Source organism: Podarcis melisellensis, assembly GCF_964234715.1.
Source record: "Podarcis melisellensis genome assembly, chromosome: 5".
Lineage (NCBI taxonomy): Eukaryota > Metazoa > Chordata > Lepidosauria > Squamata > Lacertidae > Podarcis > Podarcis melisellensis.
In genome coordinates this window covers 93,593,353-93,614,033 of record NC_138537.1, presented here as the reverse complement: position 1 = coordinate 93,614,033, position 20,681 = coordinate 93,593,353, and the positions used below count along the sequence as shown (strand labels likewise).

General features: G+C 46.0%; 2 protein-coding genes across 4 annotated transcripts in view; one reads left to right on the top strand and one right to left on the bottom strand.

Moving 5' to 3' along the window:
* FGF6 (fibroblast growth factor 6) overlaps positions 1-10,150 on the top strand; it is a 187,593-nt gene extending 177,443 nt beyond the window's left edge. For 2 of the 3 annotated variants that reach the window (XM_081911894.1, XM_081911893.1), the window contains one exon: positions 1,258-1,843. In XM_081911894.1, coding sequence (XP_081768020.1) covers positions 1,258-1,434 — 177 coding nt within the window. In that variant the 3' untranslated portion in view covers positions 1,435-1,843. Of the gene's footprint in view, positions 1-1,257; positions 1,844-9,480 lie in introns of those variants that run through there. The other variant, XR_014168486.1, reaches the window with a different exon arrangement.
* The window catches only part of RAD51AP1 (RAD51 associated protein 1), a 100,954-nt gene that overhangs the window by 52,477 nt on the left and 27,796 nt on the right, over positions 1-20,681 (bottom strand). The window lies entirely within an intron of this gene.

Sequence of the window (20,681 nt, the reverse complement as noted above, 5' to 3'; positions counted from 1 at the left end):
TTTTACACTTTAACCCAATAACAATCCATTTTAACTTAATTCTTTATAACCTTTCTGCTAAGACCATGTAGGTTCATTCCAGCATCTTTCTAACATTCATTAGCAAATTTGCAGATGACAGCAAACTGGGAGGGGTAGCTAATGCCTCAGAAGGCAGAATCAGGGTTCGAAAAATGACCTTAGCAGACTGGAGAACTGGACCCAAGCTAACAAAATGAATGTCAATAGGGACAAATGTAAGGCTCTGCACTTAGGAATAACCAGCTGTGCCAATATAAGATGGGGAACACCTCGCTTACCAGTTTTTTCATTATTATTATTATTATTATTATTATTATTATTATTATTATTATTATTATTATTATTATTATTTTCTATACTGCCCTATACCCGAAGGTCTCAGGGCGGTCCACATTAAAAATCACTTACATAAAATCAAAACAAAAACCATATCTCGCCCCCTCCCCCCCTGAAAAGGCCTGGCTGAAGAGGAATGTTTTTGCCTGGTGCCTAAAGATGTATAGTGAAGGCGCCAGGTGAACTTTCCTGGGGAGAGCATTCCACAGACAGGGAGCCACTGCAGAGAAGGCCCCGTTCTCTTGTTGCCACCCTCCTGAGCTCTCAAGGAGGCGGTACACAAAGAAGAGCCGCAGAAGATGATCTCATGGTCCTGGTAGGTTCATATGGAAAGAGGCGGCCCTTAAGGTATTACGGTCCTGAGCTGTTTAAGGCTTTATAGGTCAAAACCAGCACTTTGAATTGAGCCCGGAAACTAATCGGTAGCCAGTACAGTCAGACCAGGATTGGTGTATTATGTTCAGACCGTCTTGCTCCTTGTTGATACTTCTGCATCAACAGAAGTATAGCGTTCAAATCAAGGGAAGTAATTTTACCTTTCTATTCTGCCTTGGAAAGAACACACCTGCACTCCTGTCAGAATATCAGTTTTGCTATTTCTACCTTCTCTGTTTGGAAGGAGTATTTTCAGGAGAGTAGCAATAAAGGCATGGACCACAGGAACTGGCCGTTTACCTTTCTCTCTTTCTCACACACACCCATTTATTTAATTAATGTATACATTCCCATCGATTCATCTATCTGTCTACCTGTATTTAATGTATACACCTTGAAACAATATGAAGCAATACAGATTAAAGGTGGTATTCCAGAAATGAAGGGAACTGTACAGGCAACATGCAATGACGAATGTGAGCAGATGTTGCAATCACACTGGGTTTCTTTCTTTTTTCTATTCAGGCAACTTTTCAAGACGAATGTAAATTCAAAGAAACTCTTCTTCCCAACAACTACAATGCCTACGAATCAGCCATGTACAAAAGCTTTTACATAGCACTCAGCAAACATGGGAGGGCCAAAAGAGGAAGCAAAGTCTCGCTTGTTCAGACTGTCACACACTTTTTACCCAGATTATGAAGACCAGAGTAAAATGCATTTAAACTGCCCTATTTCAATTTGCACATGAGAATCATCTCCCAGGTAAAGAATATATATTCACTCATTTGTTACTATATATATATGCATATATAGGTGAAATCATTTGTACAGGATCCATTACACTAATTTTTCTACACCGATTTCAAAACAACTCCTTTCGAGATAGGAATTATTTATCCAAAAGTTACTACGTTGTCTACTTATGTCAATGGCGAAATTTTTGCATTTACATGAAGCAAACAAAGCAAATCAGCATTGTAGCTGCAGAACTGGGGTCGAGCTGAGTTTGGATACTTGCCACAACTACTGCTCTTTCAGTGTAACTTCAACAGAAAACAAACATATTTCTGAGATTTTTAGTAGTGTGATGAATCGTTTTTCAGTTAGTTCCCACCAGTGGCGTAGCGTGGGGGGTGCATGGGGGGCCGGCCGCACCAGGCGCAACATCTGGGGGTTAGGGGGCACAAATCCATGGGTTAGGGGGCGCAAATCCACGGGTTAGGGGGCGCAAATTACTTGCCTGGCCCCGGGAGCTGACAACCCACGCTATGCCACTGGTTCCCACATCAATCATTTGCATACAATCTTCTCATAGGTCAAGTTCATTATATTACGCTTCCAAATTGTGTTATCAGGAGGCCTGGAGTTTATTGGACCTTTATGAGGGATTTCTTAAAGGGAAGACTTGCTATGTTTGCAACTCTAGAGGTTTGCTGGGTGTGCTGTTCACACAAGGCAGTGGTGAGGATCAATGTGGTGTTCAGAGACCCGGGACTCTAAGAAATAAGAACTTGATTTAGGCTGAACTTTGCAGAAGAACTGGTTTATTGTTAGGGTTGCCATATTTCAAAAAGTAAAAAAACCAGGACACCTCGAAAGTTGTTGAGCTTATTTTAGGAAAACCCAAATGCTGTTGAGCTTTTTTCAGACAAGATCTTGACTTGCCTAAGATCCAGGGCAAAGCACTGCCTTTCAGAAATCTCCACCCCCACCCTCACCCCCCGGACGTCAATTCCACCTTTGAAATCCCGGACGTATGGCAGGCAGCCTTGTTTATTATAGAGTTCAGCTGCATGCAGGCTGGTGTTATTCCTTGTAAACTTCCCCTTGCCGTGTCCATCTATTGTGTGTACATCAAGGCTGTGTTCACACTCAGTTTTCTTTGCACTCACTGTTCCATTGTCAAGTTTTTAATCTGTGCTTAGCGTAAGCATTCTGAAATCCTGGTGTGGGTCTACCTTCTGTGGCGCAGTGGGTGAGTGTGCCTGGCTGTTAACCAGAAGGTTGGAGGTTTGAGCCCCAGGGATAGCTGTAGGCAGGATTGCAGACTGGATGACGGTTGGAGTCCCCTCGAACTCTACAGTTTTATGATTCTATAAACATAACAATAAATAACTTAGTTTTCTGCAGGGCTGCCAACTTGAATGAAATATTATGGGGGCCCAGGTAAGCCCCACCCTGCACAATCAATCACATGATGCAATGCACACACACCATTTGAATGGAAATGCCCATCAACTTTCTGCTTAAATATTTTATTGTGGGGGCCCCTAGGAGTTGGCTCCTATGGCTCTCTGTAATAACTGAGTTGGACACGCCCTGTCCTATGGCATAATGGTGGATTTCAAGAATCGCTTGTAATGTAGATCCATTTGGATCTGTGCCTTGGATCTATGCTTTTGCACCATGGCAGTGCCGAAAAACATTGAACCTGTCCGGGTTTTATTTTACAATCTGTCCATGGAGACAGAGGAGAGATGTGATTTGATGGTGGGCGAACATGTAAAAATATTGAGCGGTATCAAGAGGATTTATTCTACGAGATTGGATATGTGTACATGAGTGGACATGCAGGAACACGTGCCCTTTTTCCTCCTGACTCTTGACACAGCCCCCTTCTGGTCCTCCCTTCCCTCTTGGTCACTCCAGCTTAAATCCAGCTTCTGTGGTCCCCAACAGAGTTTTGAAAAGCACTCTGCTGGGGAAGCCTTCAGTCGTGCCATCAAACAAGCATTTCCACTTGCTTGTGGGTACAGTCTCCCCTCTCCTCCATCCATCTGTTGTTCTGGGTATTCTCTAGACCCCTGGAGCCAGCTGGGGAGGAGCAAGATAGGAAGAGGGCAATCCTGTATGAACTTGTGGGGCACTGGCTCCCACCTGCTTAGTTGAATCCAGCCCATAGAGCTGAAACACAAAGTTGGGAAGAACCTAAGTCTCCCACCTTCCTCCTTCTCAAGTGGTGGTAAGCTACTCTCACCACTTCTTAACAAAGGGGACATTGAGCAGGGAGTGAGGACTCTCAGAGACTTCACGGGCGCCAGAGGTAGTCGTCAAGGGCAGCAATGCACCTGGCTCCCCCCAGATCTAGTCCTTGGTCCAGGGGACAATTTTGGGAGGCCGGCTGACATACTCTAGTTATGCATTCACCAAAATAAGGCCACCATACATGCTTACCAGTGAGTAAGTCCCACGGAAGCCAGTGATGCTTATTTCTAATTAGATATACGGTACATCTGATTGCACTGCTAGAACATTGTTTGTGCTATGATACCGTGCTGTGACACATTCTTGACAAAATTTGCCAACTTTTGGATATTTGTTGGAACACATACTGACAGAAGCAGATAAATGATATATCGTGCCACTGTTCATTCCTTTAAGCATCAGAATATTAGCCTGCAGTATATAACTGATAACATGTATATAACTGATAACATGTATAAAACTAACATGTATAAAACATCACAGCTATCTGCCAATCACCCATTCCCACCACCCTTCTGAGTAATACCCCTCCCCACCTTCTCACTATATAGAAGGGTCTGGAAACTTCTGTTTCAGTGTATCTGAAGAAGTGTGCATGCACACGAAAGCTCATACCAAGAACTAACTTAGTTGGTCTTTAAGGTGCTACTGGAAGGAATTTTTTTTGTTTTGACTATGGCAGACCAACACGGCTACCTATCTGTATGTATAAAACTAATATACACAGAGAAGTGTTTTTCAAACTTCCTACTTAGCATACATTATTAGCCACTGCCGTTTCTGCTGTGGAATCAGTGCATGTTGCAGAAGATTCTGAGGCATATTCTAGCTTGTTAAAAATCCCAGAGGCAGTCATCTTATTTTAAGTCATTGAGTGAAATCCGTTTTACTTTGAAGACCTGTAGAGGCCACTCAACTTTACTCATCTGTTTATATAACCTTTCTCCAGAATGCCAGTCATGCCACATCCTTTTAAAAAGTATTTTAAGATACCCTAAGTCAATAGACACTATAAATATCTATGACCAGAAGCCTTGAGATACCTGAGTAGAGGGGGGTATTCCTAAATTTGAAACATCATTTACAGTCCAATCCTAACCGTGTCCGCTCGGATGCAAGTCCTAGTGAATTCAAGGGGTATACGGAATGTGAAGCTATAATCTGTTATCAGAACACGAGGAACTGAATCATATTCCCAAGGGAGATGTTTGTTCCGTCTCATCTGCAACCAAGAGCAAAACTAGTCTTTTCTTTTTCAACTGTTTTTATTGTCATTTTTTAAAACCATAATGAAGAAGCGACAAGAAGAGAGTCACTCTATAAAATTCAGAAAGAGGAACTGATAAAAGACTCACTACAGAAACACCAGAAGTTACAGACTATCAAGAAACATCAAAATGAGAAGGAAGCCGAGAGTGGCCTCCTGTCAAAATCCCCCTTTATTAATTTATTAATAAAGCAGAGAAACAGGTGCCAGATCACCACTGAGTTGACAGAGTTGGTCCCCCACCACTACTGGAATCTTCCCTGCATTCTTGTGCCAATTTCTTGCCAAGGGCCAACTGCCATAGCCCATTATACCAGTATTTCAGCGAAAGGTATGCAGTTATTCCCCCATTTATGGCGCTGGCACAAACAGTTTTTCCACCGGGGGGTTGTAACATCTGGGATTCACCAGCCCTGCTCAGAAAATGGAAAGGAGTGCCAATGTCAGTTCTGGGATAATCACTTGCTTAGTTACTTACCCAGTTATCTTAAGCCAGAACACCTTCTTTTTTGCAATCTCACCAGAGGTTTCACATCCAGCAAAGTGAGCAAGGTGAACGCTTAGCTCTATGAACATAGCTGTCAAGTGTCCCTTATTTGAAGGGACAGTCCCTTATTCCAGCGCCATGTCCCGCTGCTGTCCCTTATTGATGGATGTCCCTTAAATGTCCCTTAAATTTCAAAGGAAGCAGCTCCTCTCCCTCCCTCCCTGCCGGCCAGGGAGGAGGGAGGCTCCAACTGTGTTGCTTGGCTGTGTTGCTCACCCAATAAGAAGTCTAAGAACGGCTGGGGGGGTGGAGCTTGCATGCCTTGTGTGTGGCTAGTTAATGCAAGCTGAGGGGTTTTTTAATGCTGGACGCCATTTTGTTGCACGTGCTGCTGCAAACTTTGCAGTGCAAAGCCAGGCCGGGGGGCCATCTTAAGTTGAGGCTGCATAGGCCTTGTGGTGCATGTGATTCAGATTCTATTCAGTTGAACCTCTGGTTACAAAGTTGGTTGGAAAGTGTTCTCGAAGGTACTCAGCATGAGTTTGACCAGACTGCAGGAGGACAGGAAGACTGGAGTGCCTGGAACAGGTGAGGCTGCAGGTCCCTTATTTTGGCTGCTGGTCCCTTATTTTCAAGGCTGCTGGTCCCTTATTTTCAAATCTGTAAATTGACAGCTATGTCTATGAATCACAGGTACAAAAGAGGCGACCTGAGCTACATGGAAGCAGCTGAAGCATAGGATGGATTAGAGCTGTCTCACTTTAGTAGTAGCTTATATGTGTAGCCTTCTATCAGTCTTCAAGGTGTCCATGCAGAAGCTGCAAGCTTGCCAAGTATACAGAGATTTTCTAATTTTTTTAAAAAAAAACAACGTTTGTTGCATTTGTATATCCTGAAAGGAATTCAGACATTTAAAGTCATATCTTGGTTTTCAAACAGCTTAGTTCTTGAACGTTTTGGCTCCCGAAGGTTGCAAACCCGGAAGTGACTGTTCCGGTTTGCGAACTATTTTTGGAAGCCGAACATCTGACAGGGCTTCCATGGCTTCTGATTGGCTGCAGGACCTTCAGAAGCTGTGCTTTGGTTTTTGAACGTTTTGGAAGTTGAACTTCCAGAATGGATTCTGTTTGACTTTCAAGGTCTGACTGTATTTATTTTAACCCAGGCATGTCCAAAGTCCGGCCCGGGGGCCTAATCTGGCCCGCAGATTGGGTTAATCTAGGGTTACCTGACGTCCCCGGTTCACTGGGAAAGTCCCTGGATTTGCAAATCTGTCCCCGGACAAATTTTGTCCCTGGAATATCCCCAGATTTACAAATCTGTCCTGGGAAACGTGGCAGCGGCAGCCTTAGCAACCTGTTAGTGCACTTGGCTCTGGCTGGCTTCAGGAGCTGCTCGCTGCCGTGGTGCCCGCCATTTTTCCTGCTCCACAGCAGCGAGCAGCTCCTGAAGCCAGCCAGAGCCAACTACGCTACTAGACTGGTCCCTGGGCAACGGCCGCCCACCTGTGACTCCCGAGCCTCCCCTGATCTGTCAAAAGGGAGAAGGGGGAATGTCAGGGAACTGCCATCGGAGCTAGAGGCGGTGGCAAGGCTCCCAAGCGATGCTGGAGAAGGGCCCAGCAGGGAGAGAGGCAGCTCATTGGCTGGGGAAGGAAATCAGCGTAACACCAGGGATAAAGGGGGGCAGATGGGGGAATCGGCGAGGCGGCTCCAGGACTCCTCGCCGGAGACCAGCGGGGAGAGCACGGGTCCTCCGCTGCCCACACCCTCCCTGCGCAGAAGACTTCTGCGCAGGGAGAGTAGGCGGAGACTTGGCGTCAAAGAACTTCTTTGCTGGAAGAGGTTCAAGAAACGCCCACTGACGGATTCTGCTAGCGACTGAAACAGCCACGAAGTGAAGGGCTGTCCAGACAGAAAAGGTTTAACCAGGCAACCTAGCCAGGAGTGTTGGCAACTTACGCACGAGCAACCCCTATAACCATTACAGGGAAGGAGTCACGAGTGGGTGGTACACCATTGCCCAGTTTTTTTAAAAAAACTCTGCGCATTTATGTTTCACAGGGTGCGAAAGAAGGGCTTTGCACCTTTATACAATATGTATGTGTGCTTGGGCCCAAGGTCTTTTGCTTCACCATCCCCACTACTGATTCCCTGTTGCTACTCGGCTTCAAAAGAACCCAAAAAATGTCCCTGGATTGATTGGAAAAAAAATCTGGTTAATCTGGCCCCTGCGACAGTTTATTTCAATCCTTAGCTCAACAACTTTGGGGGGAAATCCAAAAAGAAGCTCAAAAACCTCAATCCCCCAAAAAACGCTCAAGAACTTCAACCCTAAAAAAAGGTCAACACGCATGTTCACTTCATCAAATCTGACCCTCTTTGAAAAAAGACACCCTTGTTTTAACCTCCTATCCCTGTAAAGCTGTCAACACTGGGATAAAGTGACTTGAATGATCAAGCTGTGGCCAGGAAAATACTTTCTGAGACTTCAAGGTGATGTGGTGGAAGAATTGTTGCATAGAGCACACATACTGTTTTAATTAACGTGTGTCCTGCAGGGAACAACAGCTCTTAGTGCTTTTGAGTCTCTGAATACTAATCATGTAGTTTGGAAAGGAAGCTGATGACAAAATTGTAAATACATCCAGTTTTTATCATGCAGTTCCACAATTAACACCATCTGAGAATTTGTCCCCTAGATTTGCTTAGAGGTGTACATCAACCCACATTATCATTATACGAACAATCTATTTACAAAGGGTGCTCTGTAGGTAGTTGCTTCTGCATCAGATATTTAACGAGGATTTCTGAATTGTTCTATGCTTATCTCAAATGTCTCTGAGCATGGAGCTTTTTGGCTTAGCCTCTTGAGCACTGAAAGATCCTGTATCTCTCACCAACTATGTCCTTCTCAGCGAGGTAGACTTGAAAGGCTCGGATGTATCTTGCATTTATTGCATAGTCAGTTGGTAAACTTATTGCTTCTGGTGAATGTAGAAGAAATTCAGACATTTTTGAGAAGGCAAAGGGTGAGAAATACAATGTCGTCTCGCACTTCTCTTGTTTGAAATGTGAAAACCAGCATATTATGCATCACATAAGGGCCAAATGGGATAATATCCTTCAGTGTGAAACACAAAATAATAAACCTAGGATTTAAATACAGTGGTACCCCAGGTTACATACGCTCCAGGTTAAATACACTTCAGGTTACAGACTCCGCTAACGCAGAAATAGTGCTTCAGGTTGAGAACTTTGCTTCAGGATGAGAACAGAAATCGTGCTCCGGCGGTGCGGCAGCAGGAGGCCCCATTGGCTAAAGTGGTGCTTCAGGTTAAGAACAGTTTCAGGTTAAGTACGGACCTCCAGAACGAATTAAGTACTTAACCCAAGGTACCACTGTACACAAATGAGGAAACAGTGTCTAGTTATGGACAGAAAATAGTCTGTGAACAAGCAAAACAGGATAGCTACCTATCACACACCAACTGGGCTGGGTACAGTGGTACCTCGGGTTAAGTACTTAATTCGTTCCGGAGGTCTGTACTTAACCTGAAACTGTTCTTAACCTGAAGCACCACTTTAGTTAATGGGGCCTCCTGCTGCTGCCGCACTGCCGGAGCCCGATTTCTGTTCTTATCCTGAAGCAAAGTTCTTAACCTGAAGCACTATTTCCAGGTTAGCGCAGTCTGTAACCTGAAGTGTATGTAACCTGAGGTACCACTGTGTACTCTTCATAAAATCATTGAGGGGGTGATGTAGGCCAACCTCCTGCCTAGTGCAGGAAATCCAGAGCTGGAATATCTCCAACAGGTGGCTGTCTTGAAGACTTCTAGGGAGAAAGAAATCCTCCTTTTTTTGGATGGCTCTTACTGTTAAGAAGTTTCCTCTAAGGCTCAACCAAAACTATCCTCTAACTTAAGCCATCTCAACACAGTCTGCAAGAGTCCTCCTCAGCCTTTTCTTCTCTGGACATCCCAAGCTCCTTCCATCTTTCTTCACAGGACTTGTTTTCCACACCACTGACCATCTTTACCTTCTCCGATCCCATTCCAATCTCACCTTCTTAAAATGTGGTGCTCAGAACTGGATACAGTTCCCCAGATGAGTTTTTACTGCTACAGAATAAAGCGGAACTGCCAAATATACCTCATATGCTGACTCAACATGAACTTAACAATGGAAACTGTACATTTGTAGGAAACAAAACATTTGTGTTCAACCACACGTCTGTCAAGTATATGCTTTTATTTCTCATATGTATGTGCTGTGCACAAGTGTCATTTTAATGTGTTGTTAAATAAATTACATTTTATGTTCCTTGTAGCATTCGGAGTCCAGCTTCCTATAAAGTTTGTTTCTTCCTTACTCCAGAGGTGCTGTATTGAGTAAGACAAATGTCTGTGTTGACTTTATTACCACACTGTGGTTTGGGTTCAGGGAAACTGCATTGCCAGTAGGTCAAAGCAACAGTCCCATCTTGCTAAGCACATGCAAGTGTATTGTCTGTCAATGCATGCATCCATGTCTTCACATGCTCAAGCACAAACAGGCAGCTCCATTACTCAATCTGCTATCCTTGAACAATGGTTTAACAGGCATGGCTGTCTACATTTGAAGACCATAAAGGGAAAGTTTTGTTAAAATAGATACATGGAAAAGAGTTAAATTGGCTTTTTTGGGGGAGGGATGTTGTTGTTGTTTAGTCGTTTAGTCCTGTCCGACTCTTCGTGACCCCATGGACCAGAGAACGCCAGGCACCTATGTCCTCTACTGCCTCCCGCAGTTTGGTCAAACTCATGCTGGTAGCCTCGAAAACACTATCCAACCATCTCGTCCTCTGTCACCCCCTTCTCCTTGTGCCCTCCATCTTTCCCAACATCAGGGTCTTCTCCAGGGAGTCTTCTCTTCTCATGAGGTGGCCAAAGTACTGGAGCCTCAGCTTCACAATCTGTCCTTCCAGTGAGCACTCACGGTTGATTTCCTTCAGTATGGAGAGGTTTGATCTTCTTGCAGTCCATGGGACTCTCAAGAGTCTCCTCCAGCACCATAATTCAAAAGCATCAATTCTTCGGCGATCAGCCTTCTTTATGGTCCAGCTCTCACTTCCATACATCACTACTGGGAAAACCATAGCTTTAACTATACGAACCTTTGTTGGCAAGGTGATGTCTCTACTTCTCAAGATGCTGTCTAGGCCTGTCATTGCTTTTCTCCCAAGAAGCAGGCGTCTTTTAATTTCGTGGCTGCTGTCACCATCTGCAGTGATCATTGAGCCCAAGAGGGATAACCTACCTCTAGAGCTGCTGGAGAGAGTGGTGGCATGATGTTAGCAAGCCTTCTTTGTAAATACTCCTGTGTTTCCCATACATAGGTACTAGGAATCTTGTGAAACTGGATTTTTAAGCAGTGGTGGTAGTGCATATTGGTAGATTTACGCAGTAGTATATATTTGCACAAGGGATGTGGGTGGCGCTGTGGGTTAAACCACAGAGCCTAGAACTTGCCAATCAGAAGGTTGGTGGTTCGAATCCCTGTGGCGGGGTGAGCTCCCGTTGCTCGGTCCCTGCTCCTGCCAACCTAGCAGTTCCAAAGCACGTCAAAGTGCAAGTAGATAAATAGGTACCGCTGCAGCGGGAAGGCAAACAGCATTTCCGTGCGCTGCTCTGGTTCGCCAGAAGCGGCTTAGTCATGCTGGCCACATGACCCGGAAGCTGTACGCCGGCTCCCTCGGCCAATAAAGTGAGATGAGCGCCGCAACCCCAGAGTTGGCCACAACTGAACCTAATGGTCAGGGGTCCCTTTACCTTTACCTATATATTTGCACATGTCTTAAATTGGGGTGTGTTTTTTATCGCACAGAGAGAATAAAAATACACATTTTTCAATGGGGATGAGCTCAGCAACAATACATAGATATTTACTTATTTTCAAAGAGGGAATTTGATAATTAATTTTAACCTTGAGTAAGCTAACACACACACACACACACACACACACAACAGAATGGATTGTTTAGTTTATCTGGAAAAGAAGCCCAAAGGAGAATCAGAAGACTTAGATGGGTGTGTGGCACCTGTAGGTATGGAGGCAACAATTTGTAGGGAAAGCACCAGACAAGACAGAGAACAAAGAGCAAGATTTTCAGCACTCTGGCCAATAAAAATGGAAAAAGGAGAGCTAGGATACATTGAAAATCCCAAGTCAGGCAAGAAAACAGTCCGCAAGAGGGAGCCCTTCGAAGGACTTCTTGGCAGTTGCGGCCAGGATCTCTGCTTCAGCAAGCAGGGATTCAGAGAAGTGGGGTTAGGGAGCAGAGCTCTGGAAGGGACCTTTGCAGCAGCTGCAGGAAGTGGGGGGGGGGGTCCAGAGGAACAGGAAGGCATGAATGAAAAGCAAGTGAGGACTGAGTTAGTCCACGGGTTCTATCTGGTGTAAGGGTTGTGGGTTGCACTTTGGTCTAAACCACTGAACCTCTTGGGCTTGCTGATCAGAAGGTTGATGGTTCGAATCCGCACAACAGGGTGGGTTCCCATTGTTCTGTCCCAGCTCCTGCCTACCTAGCAGTTTGAAAGCACACCAGTGAAAGCAGATAAATAGGTACCGCTGCGGTGGGAAGGTAAACAGCGTTTCCGTGCACTGCTCTGGTTTTGGTGTTCCACTGCACCAGAAGCATCTTAGTCATGCTAGCCACATGACCAGGAAAGCTGTCTGCGGACAAACGCCAGCTCCCTCAGCCTGAAAGCGAGATGAGTGCCGCAACCCCATAGTTGCCTTTGACTGGACTTAACCATCCTGGGGGCCTTTACCTTTATCTTTTTACCTCTATCTGATGTGATGGGATCCAGCAGGAGTGATTTCAGGCAGCAAGTAAAATGGCGCAATAAAACAATTCCATACCCCTCAACATTTATCTGATGGAAATAGGGATGTCCTAAGGAAAAGTGAGACATATTGCAGGATCTAACCAGAAACCAGAACAGTTTCTGAAAATCTGGGACTGTCCTTGGAAAATAGGGACACTAGCAGGGTCTGCGTATTTTTGCTGTGAAGCCTGGGGTTTATATAGCCTCTAACAAATGCTTCAAAGCAAATTCCAAATATGATTGGACCCAAGAAGGCATCATTTCCAATAATTTGTACGGTTCTGTGGTTCATGGCAGGATGGAGCAGGTCTCCACGCTGAGAGTATTCCCTGTTGTTTCTTCATTCCTTGGTTGTGGTTCGAGGACCCGACCCCCGCAGAGTGAAATGAAGACACAAGGACACGTGATATAAGGTTAATGGGCTAGGAAAGGCCACAACTTTATTGATTACAGCAGTGAAAAGGTATTGGCTTAGGCATTGGATCGCAAAACAGGTGGGTTTATTCACCAGTAGGTGGAGCCTGTTGATGCTAATCCAACTATAGGCTCTCCCCTGATGTCACCGAGGGTCGTGCCATGGCCTCCCGCCAAGCAGGCATCGGACAGAATACACGACCGCCAGATTCCTTTAACGGAATACCCCTAAAAATTGAAGGGATAGGAGATGACCACACCTAGCCCTTCGATACACCACAACTCATTATTCCAATGCCTAACCTACCCACCAATACCACAAAAGTTGTGACGATTGCTACGAGGTAGGCGAAAAACCAAAAAGCCTAATGCCAAATGGAAAAACTCCTACCAGGCCCCCCGGCCAACCAGGGCGACCAACCTAAGGTCCATAGCAAGGCCAATGACCTAAGCCCTGACTCAAAGGGAGTGGAGGGTAGGTGACTCGTGACGGGACGGCCATGAGGAATGATGCCAGAGAGAGGCTGGCACTGCAGCAAAAGGCTGCTGAGCACGCCCCCTCCGTGGTACCTGGTTGGATGGCCACCGGCGGGAGCGTGAGCGCCAGCCAGGTGAGCTGGAGGCAGGGGGCAAACACCCCCTGCTAGGGTGGTGCTCGGGCTCCGGCCCACAACCACTCCCCTCACTTTCAGGGAGGAGAGTCTTTAGCACAACTGGATTTGGATTCAAACACTGGCTGCATCTCCTATTGTCATGGCAGCCAATTGGATGGCATGAAAAAGGTCAGGTCGTAGGAATATGACTTGCAACATCATCTCCATCCGAGACCAGGGGTGGTGGGAGGCTGCTGCCTGGAAGACACCCAGGGAGAAGGGAAAAGAGAGGAGGCTGGGGGTATATTCCCCAGGGGAGGGCATTCAAAAAGGGGCAATGGACAGCCAGTTCTGCAGGAAGAGGTGACATATCTAGGCTCCTGAGCCCCACAGGAGACTTGCAGAAAGTATGCAGTAGGTCAAGGGAGCCGTGGACTCAACAAGGATGAAAACCTTTGCATTAACTATTGGTAATGTATTGTTAGAGACATCACCTTGCCAACAAAGGTCCGTATAGTAAAAGCTATGGTTTTTCCAGTAGTGATGTATGGAAGTGAGAGCTGGACCATAAAGAAGGCTGATTGCCGAAGAATTGATGCTTTGGAATTATGGTGCTGGAGGAGACTCTTGAGAGTCCCATGGACTGCAAGAAGATCAGACCTCTCCATTCTGAAGGAAATCAGCCCTGAGTGCTCACTGGAAGGACAGATCGTGAAGCTGAGGCTCCAATACTTTGGCCACCTCATGAGAAGAGAAGACTTCCTGGAAAAGACCCTGATGTTGGGAAAGATGGAGGGCACAAGGAGAAGGGGACGACGGAGGACAAGATGGTTGGACAGTGTTCTTGAAGCTACAAACATGAGTCTGACCAAACTCCGGGAGGCAGTGGAAGACAGAAGTGCCTGGCGTGCTCTGGTCCATGGGGTCACGAAGAGTCGGACACAACTAAACGACTAAACAACAACAATGTAGATCACAAAATGCATTGTGTTGTCTTACACACATACACACCCCGATTCAGCTAAGCAGTCTTCCCCAACGATATGTTGGACTTTCTGTCTTACTTATTATTTTTCAAAGCCGCAAATAGCATTCCAGGAATTTTTCTAAGGTAACAGTTCCACAGATCGAGGAAAACATGCAAAAATACCACAGATTTGGCATTGCCTATATTGTGGATTTAAGCCTCAGTGGATTGTGTTGACTTGATTTGTTTCATGTAGTTAAGCTGAGCCAGGATGTTTTCTGTGTGTGGGTTGCATGACAAAGACAGGCTGTCCCAAATACAGCCACTGCAGGATGTGCGATTTAACAACTTCTGGACTAAGATCTGCGGTGAGAAATGCACGCGTAATCCACAGTACATGTTGTTGACTTGGTCTGTAATTATTCCTGGAATATAACTGCTATAGAATAAACAGCCCACCTTCGTATTTCCACGCACACACTCATGTACTTCCTAGATCCCATGATTATAAGGATGCTAAAAAGGAACAGTGGTGACTTTTGTTTTCTGTTAAAAATGCTCACCCTTCAAAATCTTTCTGAGCATTTATTCATCTTGGAAATTATATAAACCAATTTCACACGAGCTCTGTGTGCTTGCATGAAGTCCCTTTGCTCTTCCCTACGTGAGCAGAGAAACAAACAAGGAAGCCCGTTATGTCCAAACCAGAAAACTATTGTTAATGGCTTCCCAAGGAACGGAAATATGAAGGGATCATTTAAAGTTGGCTTTTGAATCCTGGCTTTGGAATGCTGTTAACTGGTTTGAAAGTAACAGGAAGCTATGGTTAACTGGGGCTTCCTGGTTTTCCTTGAGGAAGGAAATGAGGCATGATGTGAGAGCCACAGGGGCTGTGGGTTGGTGCACAAACCTCATGTGTATCTTGGCTTTTTAAGCCAGGATTTGATCGTCCTAATGCAGCCATCCCAAGTATAAAACTGTCCTGCTGATCCTTAGAATACTTATGTAAATTTATGTTCAGTAACCTTAATTTTATTCTATGAAAAAGTCCCTGTTTGACTGTTTCTTCATCAGTTCCTTCCCATTTTAAAGAAAAGTATTCCTGACTGATGAGACTCTGTTGTCCAATTAGTTGTTCATAGAATCATAGAGTTGGAAGAGACCACAAGGGCCATCGAGTCCAACCCCCTGCCAAGCAGGAAACACCATCAGAGCACTCCTGACATATGGTTGTCAAGCCTCTGCTTAAAGACCTCCAAAGAAGGAGACTCTACCACACTCCTTGGCAGCAAATTCCACTGTCGAACAGCTCTTACTGTCAGGAAGTTCTTCCTAATGTTTAGGTGGAATCTTCTCTCTTGTAGTTTGGATCCATTGCTCCGTGTCCGCTTCTCTGGAGCAGCAGAAAACAACCTTTCTCCCTCCTCTATGTGACATCCTTTTATATATTTGAACATGGCTATCACATCACCCCTTAACCTCCTCTTCTCCAGGCTAAACATGCCCAGCTCCCTTAGCCGTTCCTCATAAGGCATCGTTTCCAGGCCTTTGACCATTTTGGTTGCCCTCCTCTGGACACGTTCCAGTTTGTCAGTGTCCTTCTTGAACTGTGTTACTGCATTGGTGACTGAAGACAGTAGATAGTAGCTGACACATTACTAGGGACAATAGCACTTCTTCATCATCTTCTTTGGCAAACCCTCATCACGATCAACTCCTGCCCAGACACCTCTGTCCCCACTGTGGAAGGACGTCTGGATCCAGAATTGGCCTCCACAGTCCCTTATGGACTCACTGTAAAGACCGTGTTCATGGAAGACAATCTTACTAGGCTACAAGTGATCGCCAAAGAAGAAGACTGGGGTCAATAGCACAAACTCTCTATGTAGAAAGTTAGAGCTTCAATCCCTCGTTTCTCCATTTTAAAAGTATGAAGGTGCAGAAGATGTCAAAGACCTCGGCCAGACATTCTGAAGAACTGTTGCTGCTGCTTAAGCAGACAACACAGGGTTAACTGGGTGAGCAGTTTGACCTGCTGTAACCCTGCTGCTGCCGGGTTTCGGCAGGTGGTGTTTCCTTCGCAAGGAAGGATGCGGGTGGCGCTGTGGGTTAAACCACAGAGCCTAGGACTTGCTGATCAGAAGGTCAGCGGTTCGAATCCCCGCGACGGGGTGAGCTCCCGTTGCTCGGTCCCTGCTCCTGCCAACCTAGCAGTTCAAAAGCACGTCAAAGTGCAAGTAGATAAATAGGTACCGCTCCAGTGGGAAGGTAAACGGCATTTCTGTGTGCTGCTCTGGTTCGCCAGAAGCGGCTTAGTCATGTTGGCCACATGACCCGGAAGCTGTACGCTGGCTCCCTCAGCCAATAAAGCGAAATGAGTGCCGCAACCCCAGTTGGCCACGACTGGACCTAATGGTCAAGGGCCCCTTTACCTTTACCTTTAAGGCAGGTAAGGTTCCTACACTGCCTACAACAGGAGTTAGAAACCCTTTTAGGCTCTTTGAGAGAATGCCATGGACACGGCTGTCATGGCTCCCTTCTGCTGCTCCCCTAAGACCTGAGACATTAAGCAAATCCCCACACACTTCACTTTTCCAAGGGATCTGGGCAAATTCTAGAAGAATTGGATCTGTGCTTTGAAAAGCATATAGAGCTGCAAGGGAAAGTGGAAGACACTCTTCCCAGTGTCTCCTTCAGCTCCATGTAAGACGTCCCACAGTCTTAGAAGCGCAAAGGCTACGTGCTTGTCAAGGAAAGACCACCCCAGGGCAGCATTGACCCTCGCTAGCACATCAGATTCAGCTGAATTGTGTTGCTTTTCCTCTATCTCACCCATGTATTTTATATAAAAAGAAATAACTTGTTTCCCCGCCTCTTCTTTTGACAAGAATTTAAATACTAATAAATATAATTTTATTCCCAACACACACCGTATTTTTCGTTCTATAAGACGCACCAGACCACAAGACGCACCTAGTTTTTGGAGGAGGAAAACAACAACAAAATCTGAATCCCAGAAGCCACAACAGCAAGAGGGATCGCTATGCAGTGAAAGCAGCAATCCCTCTTGCTGTTCTGGCTTCTGGGATAGCTGCACAGCTTGCATTCGCTCCATCAGACGCACACACATTTCCCCTTACTTTTTAGGAGGGAAAAAGTGATCTTATAGAGCAAAAAATACGGTAATTTAGGCTGTGATCCTGCCTCTTACTTGGTTTGTAAGCACCACTGGGATTCACTGTTGAGAAAACATGCATAGGATTGTACTATATAGAACCCTTCTATATAGACCCTTCTATATAGAAGGGTCTGGTGACTTCTGTTTCAGTGTATCTGAAGAAGTGTGCATGCACACGAAAGCTCATACCAAGAACTAACTTAGTTGGTCTTTAAGGTACTACTGGAAGGAATTTTTTGTTGTTTTGACTATGGCAGACCAACACGGCTACCTATCTGTAATAGGATTGTACTGTTAGTCACCTTATTCTTTTAGAGATTATATACGGAGGCAGGATTCTCCTGTGTGGATTGTGAAAAGATCAATTGCGAGAGGGCAATATATTCTGCTTCATCCTGGATTTTATATATATGCAATTTTTGATTTTATGAGAGACCTCCGTTGAACCCAGCGAGTCCTCAGAAATAAACGCCTGAGAAGTAAAGTACTTGAGTCAAGGGAGTTCTTGTGTTTTTTATGCCAGTGTAAATAAATCCAAATTTGTATGGATGTTTTGCGTCGTACCAATTGTTTACATCCGCCCCACTGTGCCAGTTTACGCTCCCAGATAAGCACATGCACCTGTGTACAAGCCTGTTGCGTTCCAACACCCAGGGTTCAGTTCCAAAAGGACACCTGTGTAAATGACAGCACCTCTCTTTGCCCTTAAAGGTGAGAACATGAGGTACAAACCCAGGCTGCAATCTTACGCAAGCCTACTGAGAAGACTTTCCAACTTTTCCCCTTCAGGGAGCGGTTCTTCAACAGAGGCAGAAATTCCACAGGTCCAGCCTTCGCTATGGCATGGAGAAGCAATGTAACAACTGAATTTCTGCCCAGCACACAGCTTTTAAAAGCGCTGAATTACAGCAAGGAAAAAAAGGTAGCCAGAGGATACACAAAAAACAGAGAGATTGGTGGCTGAGTCTAACTTCTCCATGCTATGAAGATCAAGCTTACAGACTTTAGATAAGATGGGACGCAGGTGGCACTGTGGGTTAAACCACAGAGCCTAGGACTTGCCGATCAGAAAGTCGGCGGTTCGAATCCCCACGACGGTGTGAGCTCCCGTTTCTCGGTCCCTGCTCCTGCCAACCTAGCAGTTCGAAAGCACGGCAGTGCAAGTAGATAAGTAGGTAGCGCTCCGGCGGGAAGGGAAATGGTGTTTCCGTGAGCTGCTCTGGTTCGCCAGAAGCGGCTTAGTCATGCTGGCCACATGACCCGGAAGCTGTACGCCGGCTCCCTCAGCCAATAAAGCGAGATGAGCACCGCAACGCCAGAGTCGGCCACAACTGGACCTAATGGTCAGGGGTCCCTTTACCTTTACCTTTAAGGAGATTTCAGGACAGTAAGAGAGGGTCACCCTCTACTGTACGTTGTTACAACTAAACAACAGGCGAAATCTTAAATGTTTCTGTATATCAGTAAGAAGCAAAGTTCTAATTCATAAAGAACTGGAATTTGTCTGCAAGTACAACTCCTAACCCAGGTGGCGCTGTGGGTTAAAGCCTCAGCGCCTAGGACTTGCCGATCGAAAGGTCGGCGGTTCGAATCCCTGCGGCGGGGTGCGCTCCCGCTGCTCGGTCCCAGCGCCTGCCAACCTAGCAGTTCGAAAGCACCTCCGGGTGCAAGTAGATAAATAGGGACCGCTTACCAGCGGGAAGGTAAACGGCGTTTCCGTGTGCGGCTCTGGCTCGCCAGAGCAGCAATGTCACGCTGGCCACGTGACCCGGAAGTGTCTCCAGACAGCACTGGCCCCTGGCTTCTTAAGTGAGATGGGCGCACAACCCCAGAGTCTGTCAAGACTGGCCCGTACGGGCAGGGGTGCCTTTACCTTTACCTTTACCTTACAACTCCTAACCAGTCCCCCAAGATTCCTTCTGGCACAGAAGCAAAGTATTTTCTCCCCCATCTAAACAGGGATCTTTCACGGCAGGGGTCAGCACACTTTTTCAGCTGGGGGCCGGTCCACTGTCCCTCAGACCTTGTGAGGGGCCGGACTATATTTTGAAAAAATATATATGAACGAATTCCTATGCCCCACAAATAACCCAGAGATGCATTTTACATAAAAGGACACATTCAACTCATGTGAAAACACCCTGATTCCCGGACCGTCTGCGGGTCGGATTTAGAAGGTGATTGGGCCGGATCCGGCCCCCGGGCCTTAGTTTGCCTACCCATGTTTCACGGCATGCATTTTGGGAAATGTTCCTAGGGTCAGTGTTGCCTGTCCTAACTTTGCTAAGCTGTGTTTGCTTAAGTTACAAGGCTAAAGTAAATTTGTTTAAAGACTCCGCTGCCATATGGTGACTTTGAAGGTCTTACTTGCTATCAAACTTTCCCCCCTTTTAAAATCAGAGTGTGTGTTGTCTGGGATTGTTAACACTTTCCCACCAATTCTGTGAGAAAGTGATTTCTTGCTTTAGTGATTTGAAAACTTTACTACATGCATAGCTTTACAGAATAAAACCAGATTTTTCCGTTAAGGTGGACTCATCCATCCGCAGGTTGAAATCAGACCTGGTCTAACTCCTGGCATCACCAGTTTGTGGCTGGGCAACCCTAAACTGAGCTTTCTTTCTGCCAATACTACCAGGAATTCTGGTGTACACTCCCTGCCTTTCCAGAGGCAAGCTACATGGTAGGGCTCTTCCTGGATCCAATCTCTGCTTTTAATATTTTATTTTTAGTGAGAGAGCATGTGGCTCATTTGGAGAGTGCAATATCCTCACCCCTTTAGTTCCTGTTGCGACCTTGATTACTGGTGCGGGTGGCGCTGTGGTCTAAGCCACTGAGCCTCTTGGGCTTGCCGATCAGTAGGTCGGCGGTTCGAATCCCCATGACGGCGTGAGTTCCCGTTGCTCTGTCCCAGCTCCTGCCAACCAAGCAGTTTGAAAGCACACCAGTGCAAGTAGATAAATAGGCACCACTGCAGTGGGAAGGTAAACGGTTTTTCCGTGCACTCTGTCACGGTGTCCCATTGCGCCAGAAGCGGCTTGGTCATGCTGGCCACATGACCCGGAAAGCTGCCTGTGGACAAATGCTGGCTCCCTCGGCCTGAAAGTGAGATGAGCGCCGCAACCCCATAGTCGCCTTTGACTGGATTTAACCACCCAGGGGTCCTTTACCGTTTTACTTTTACTGG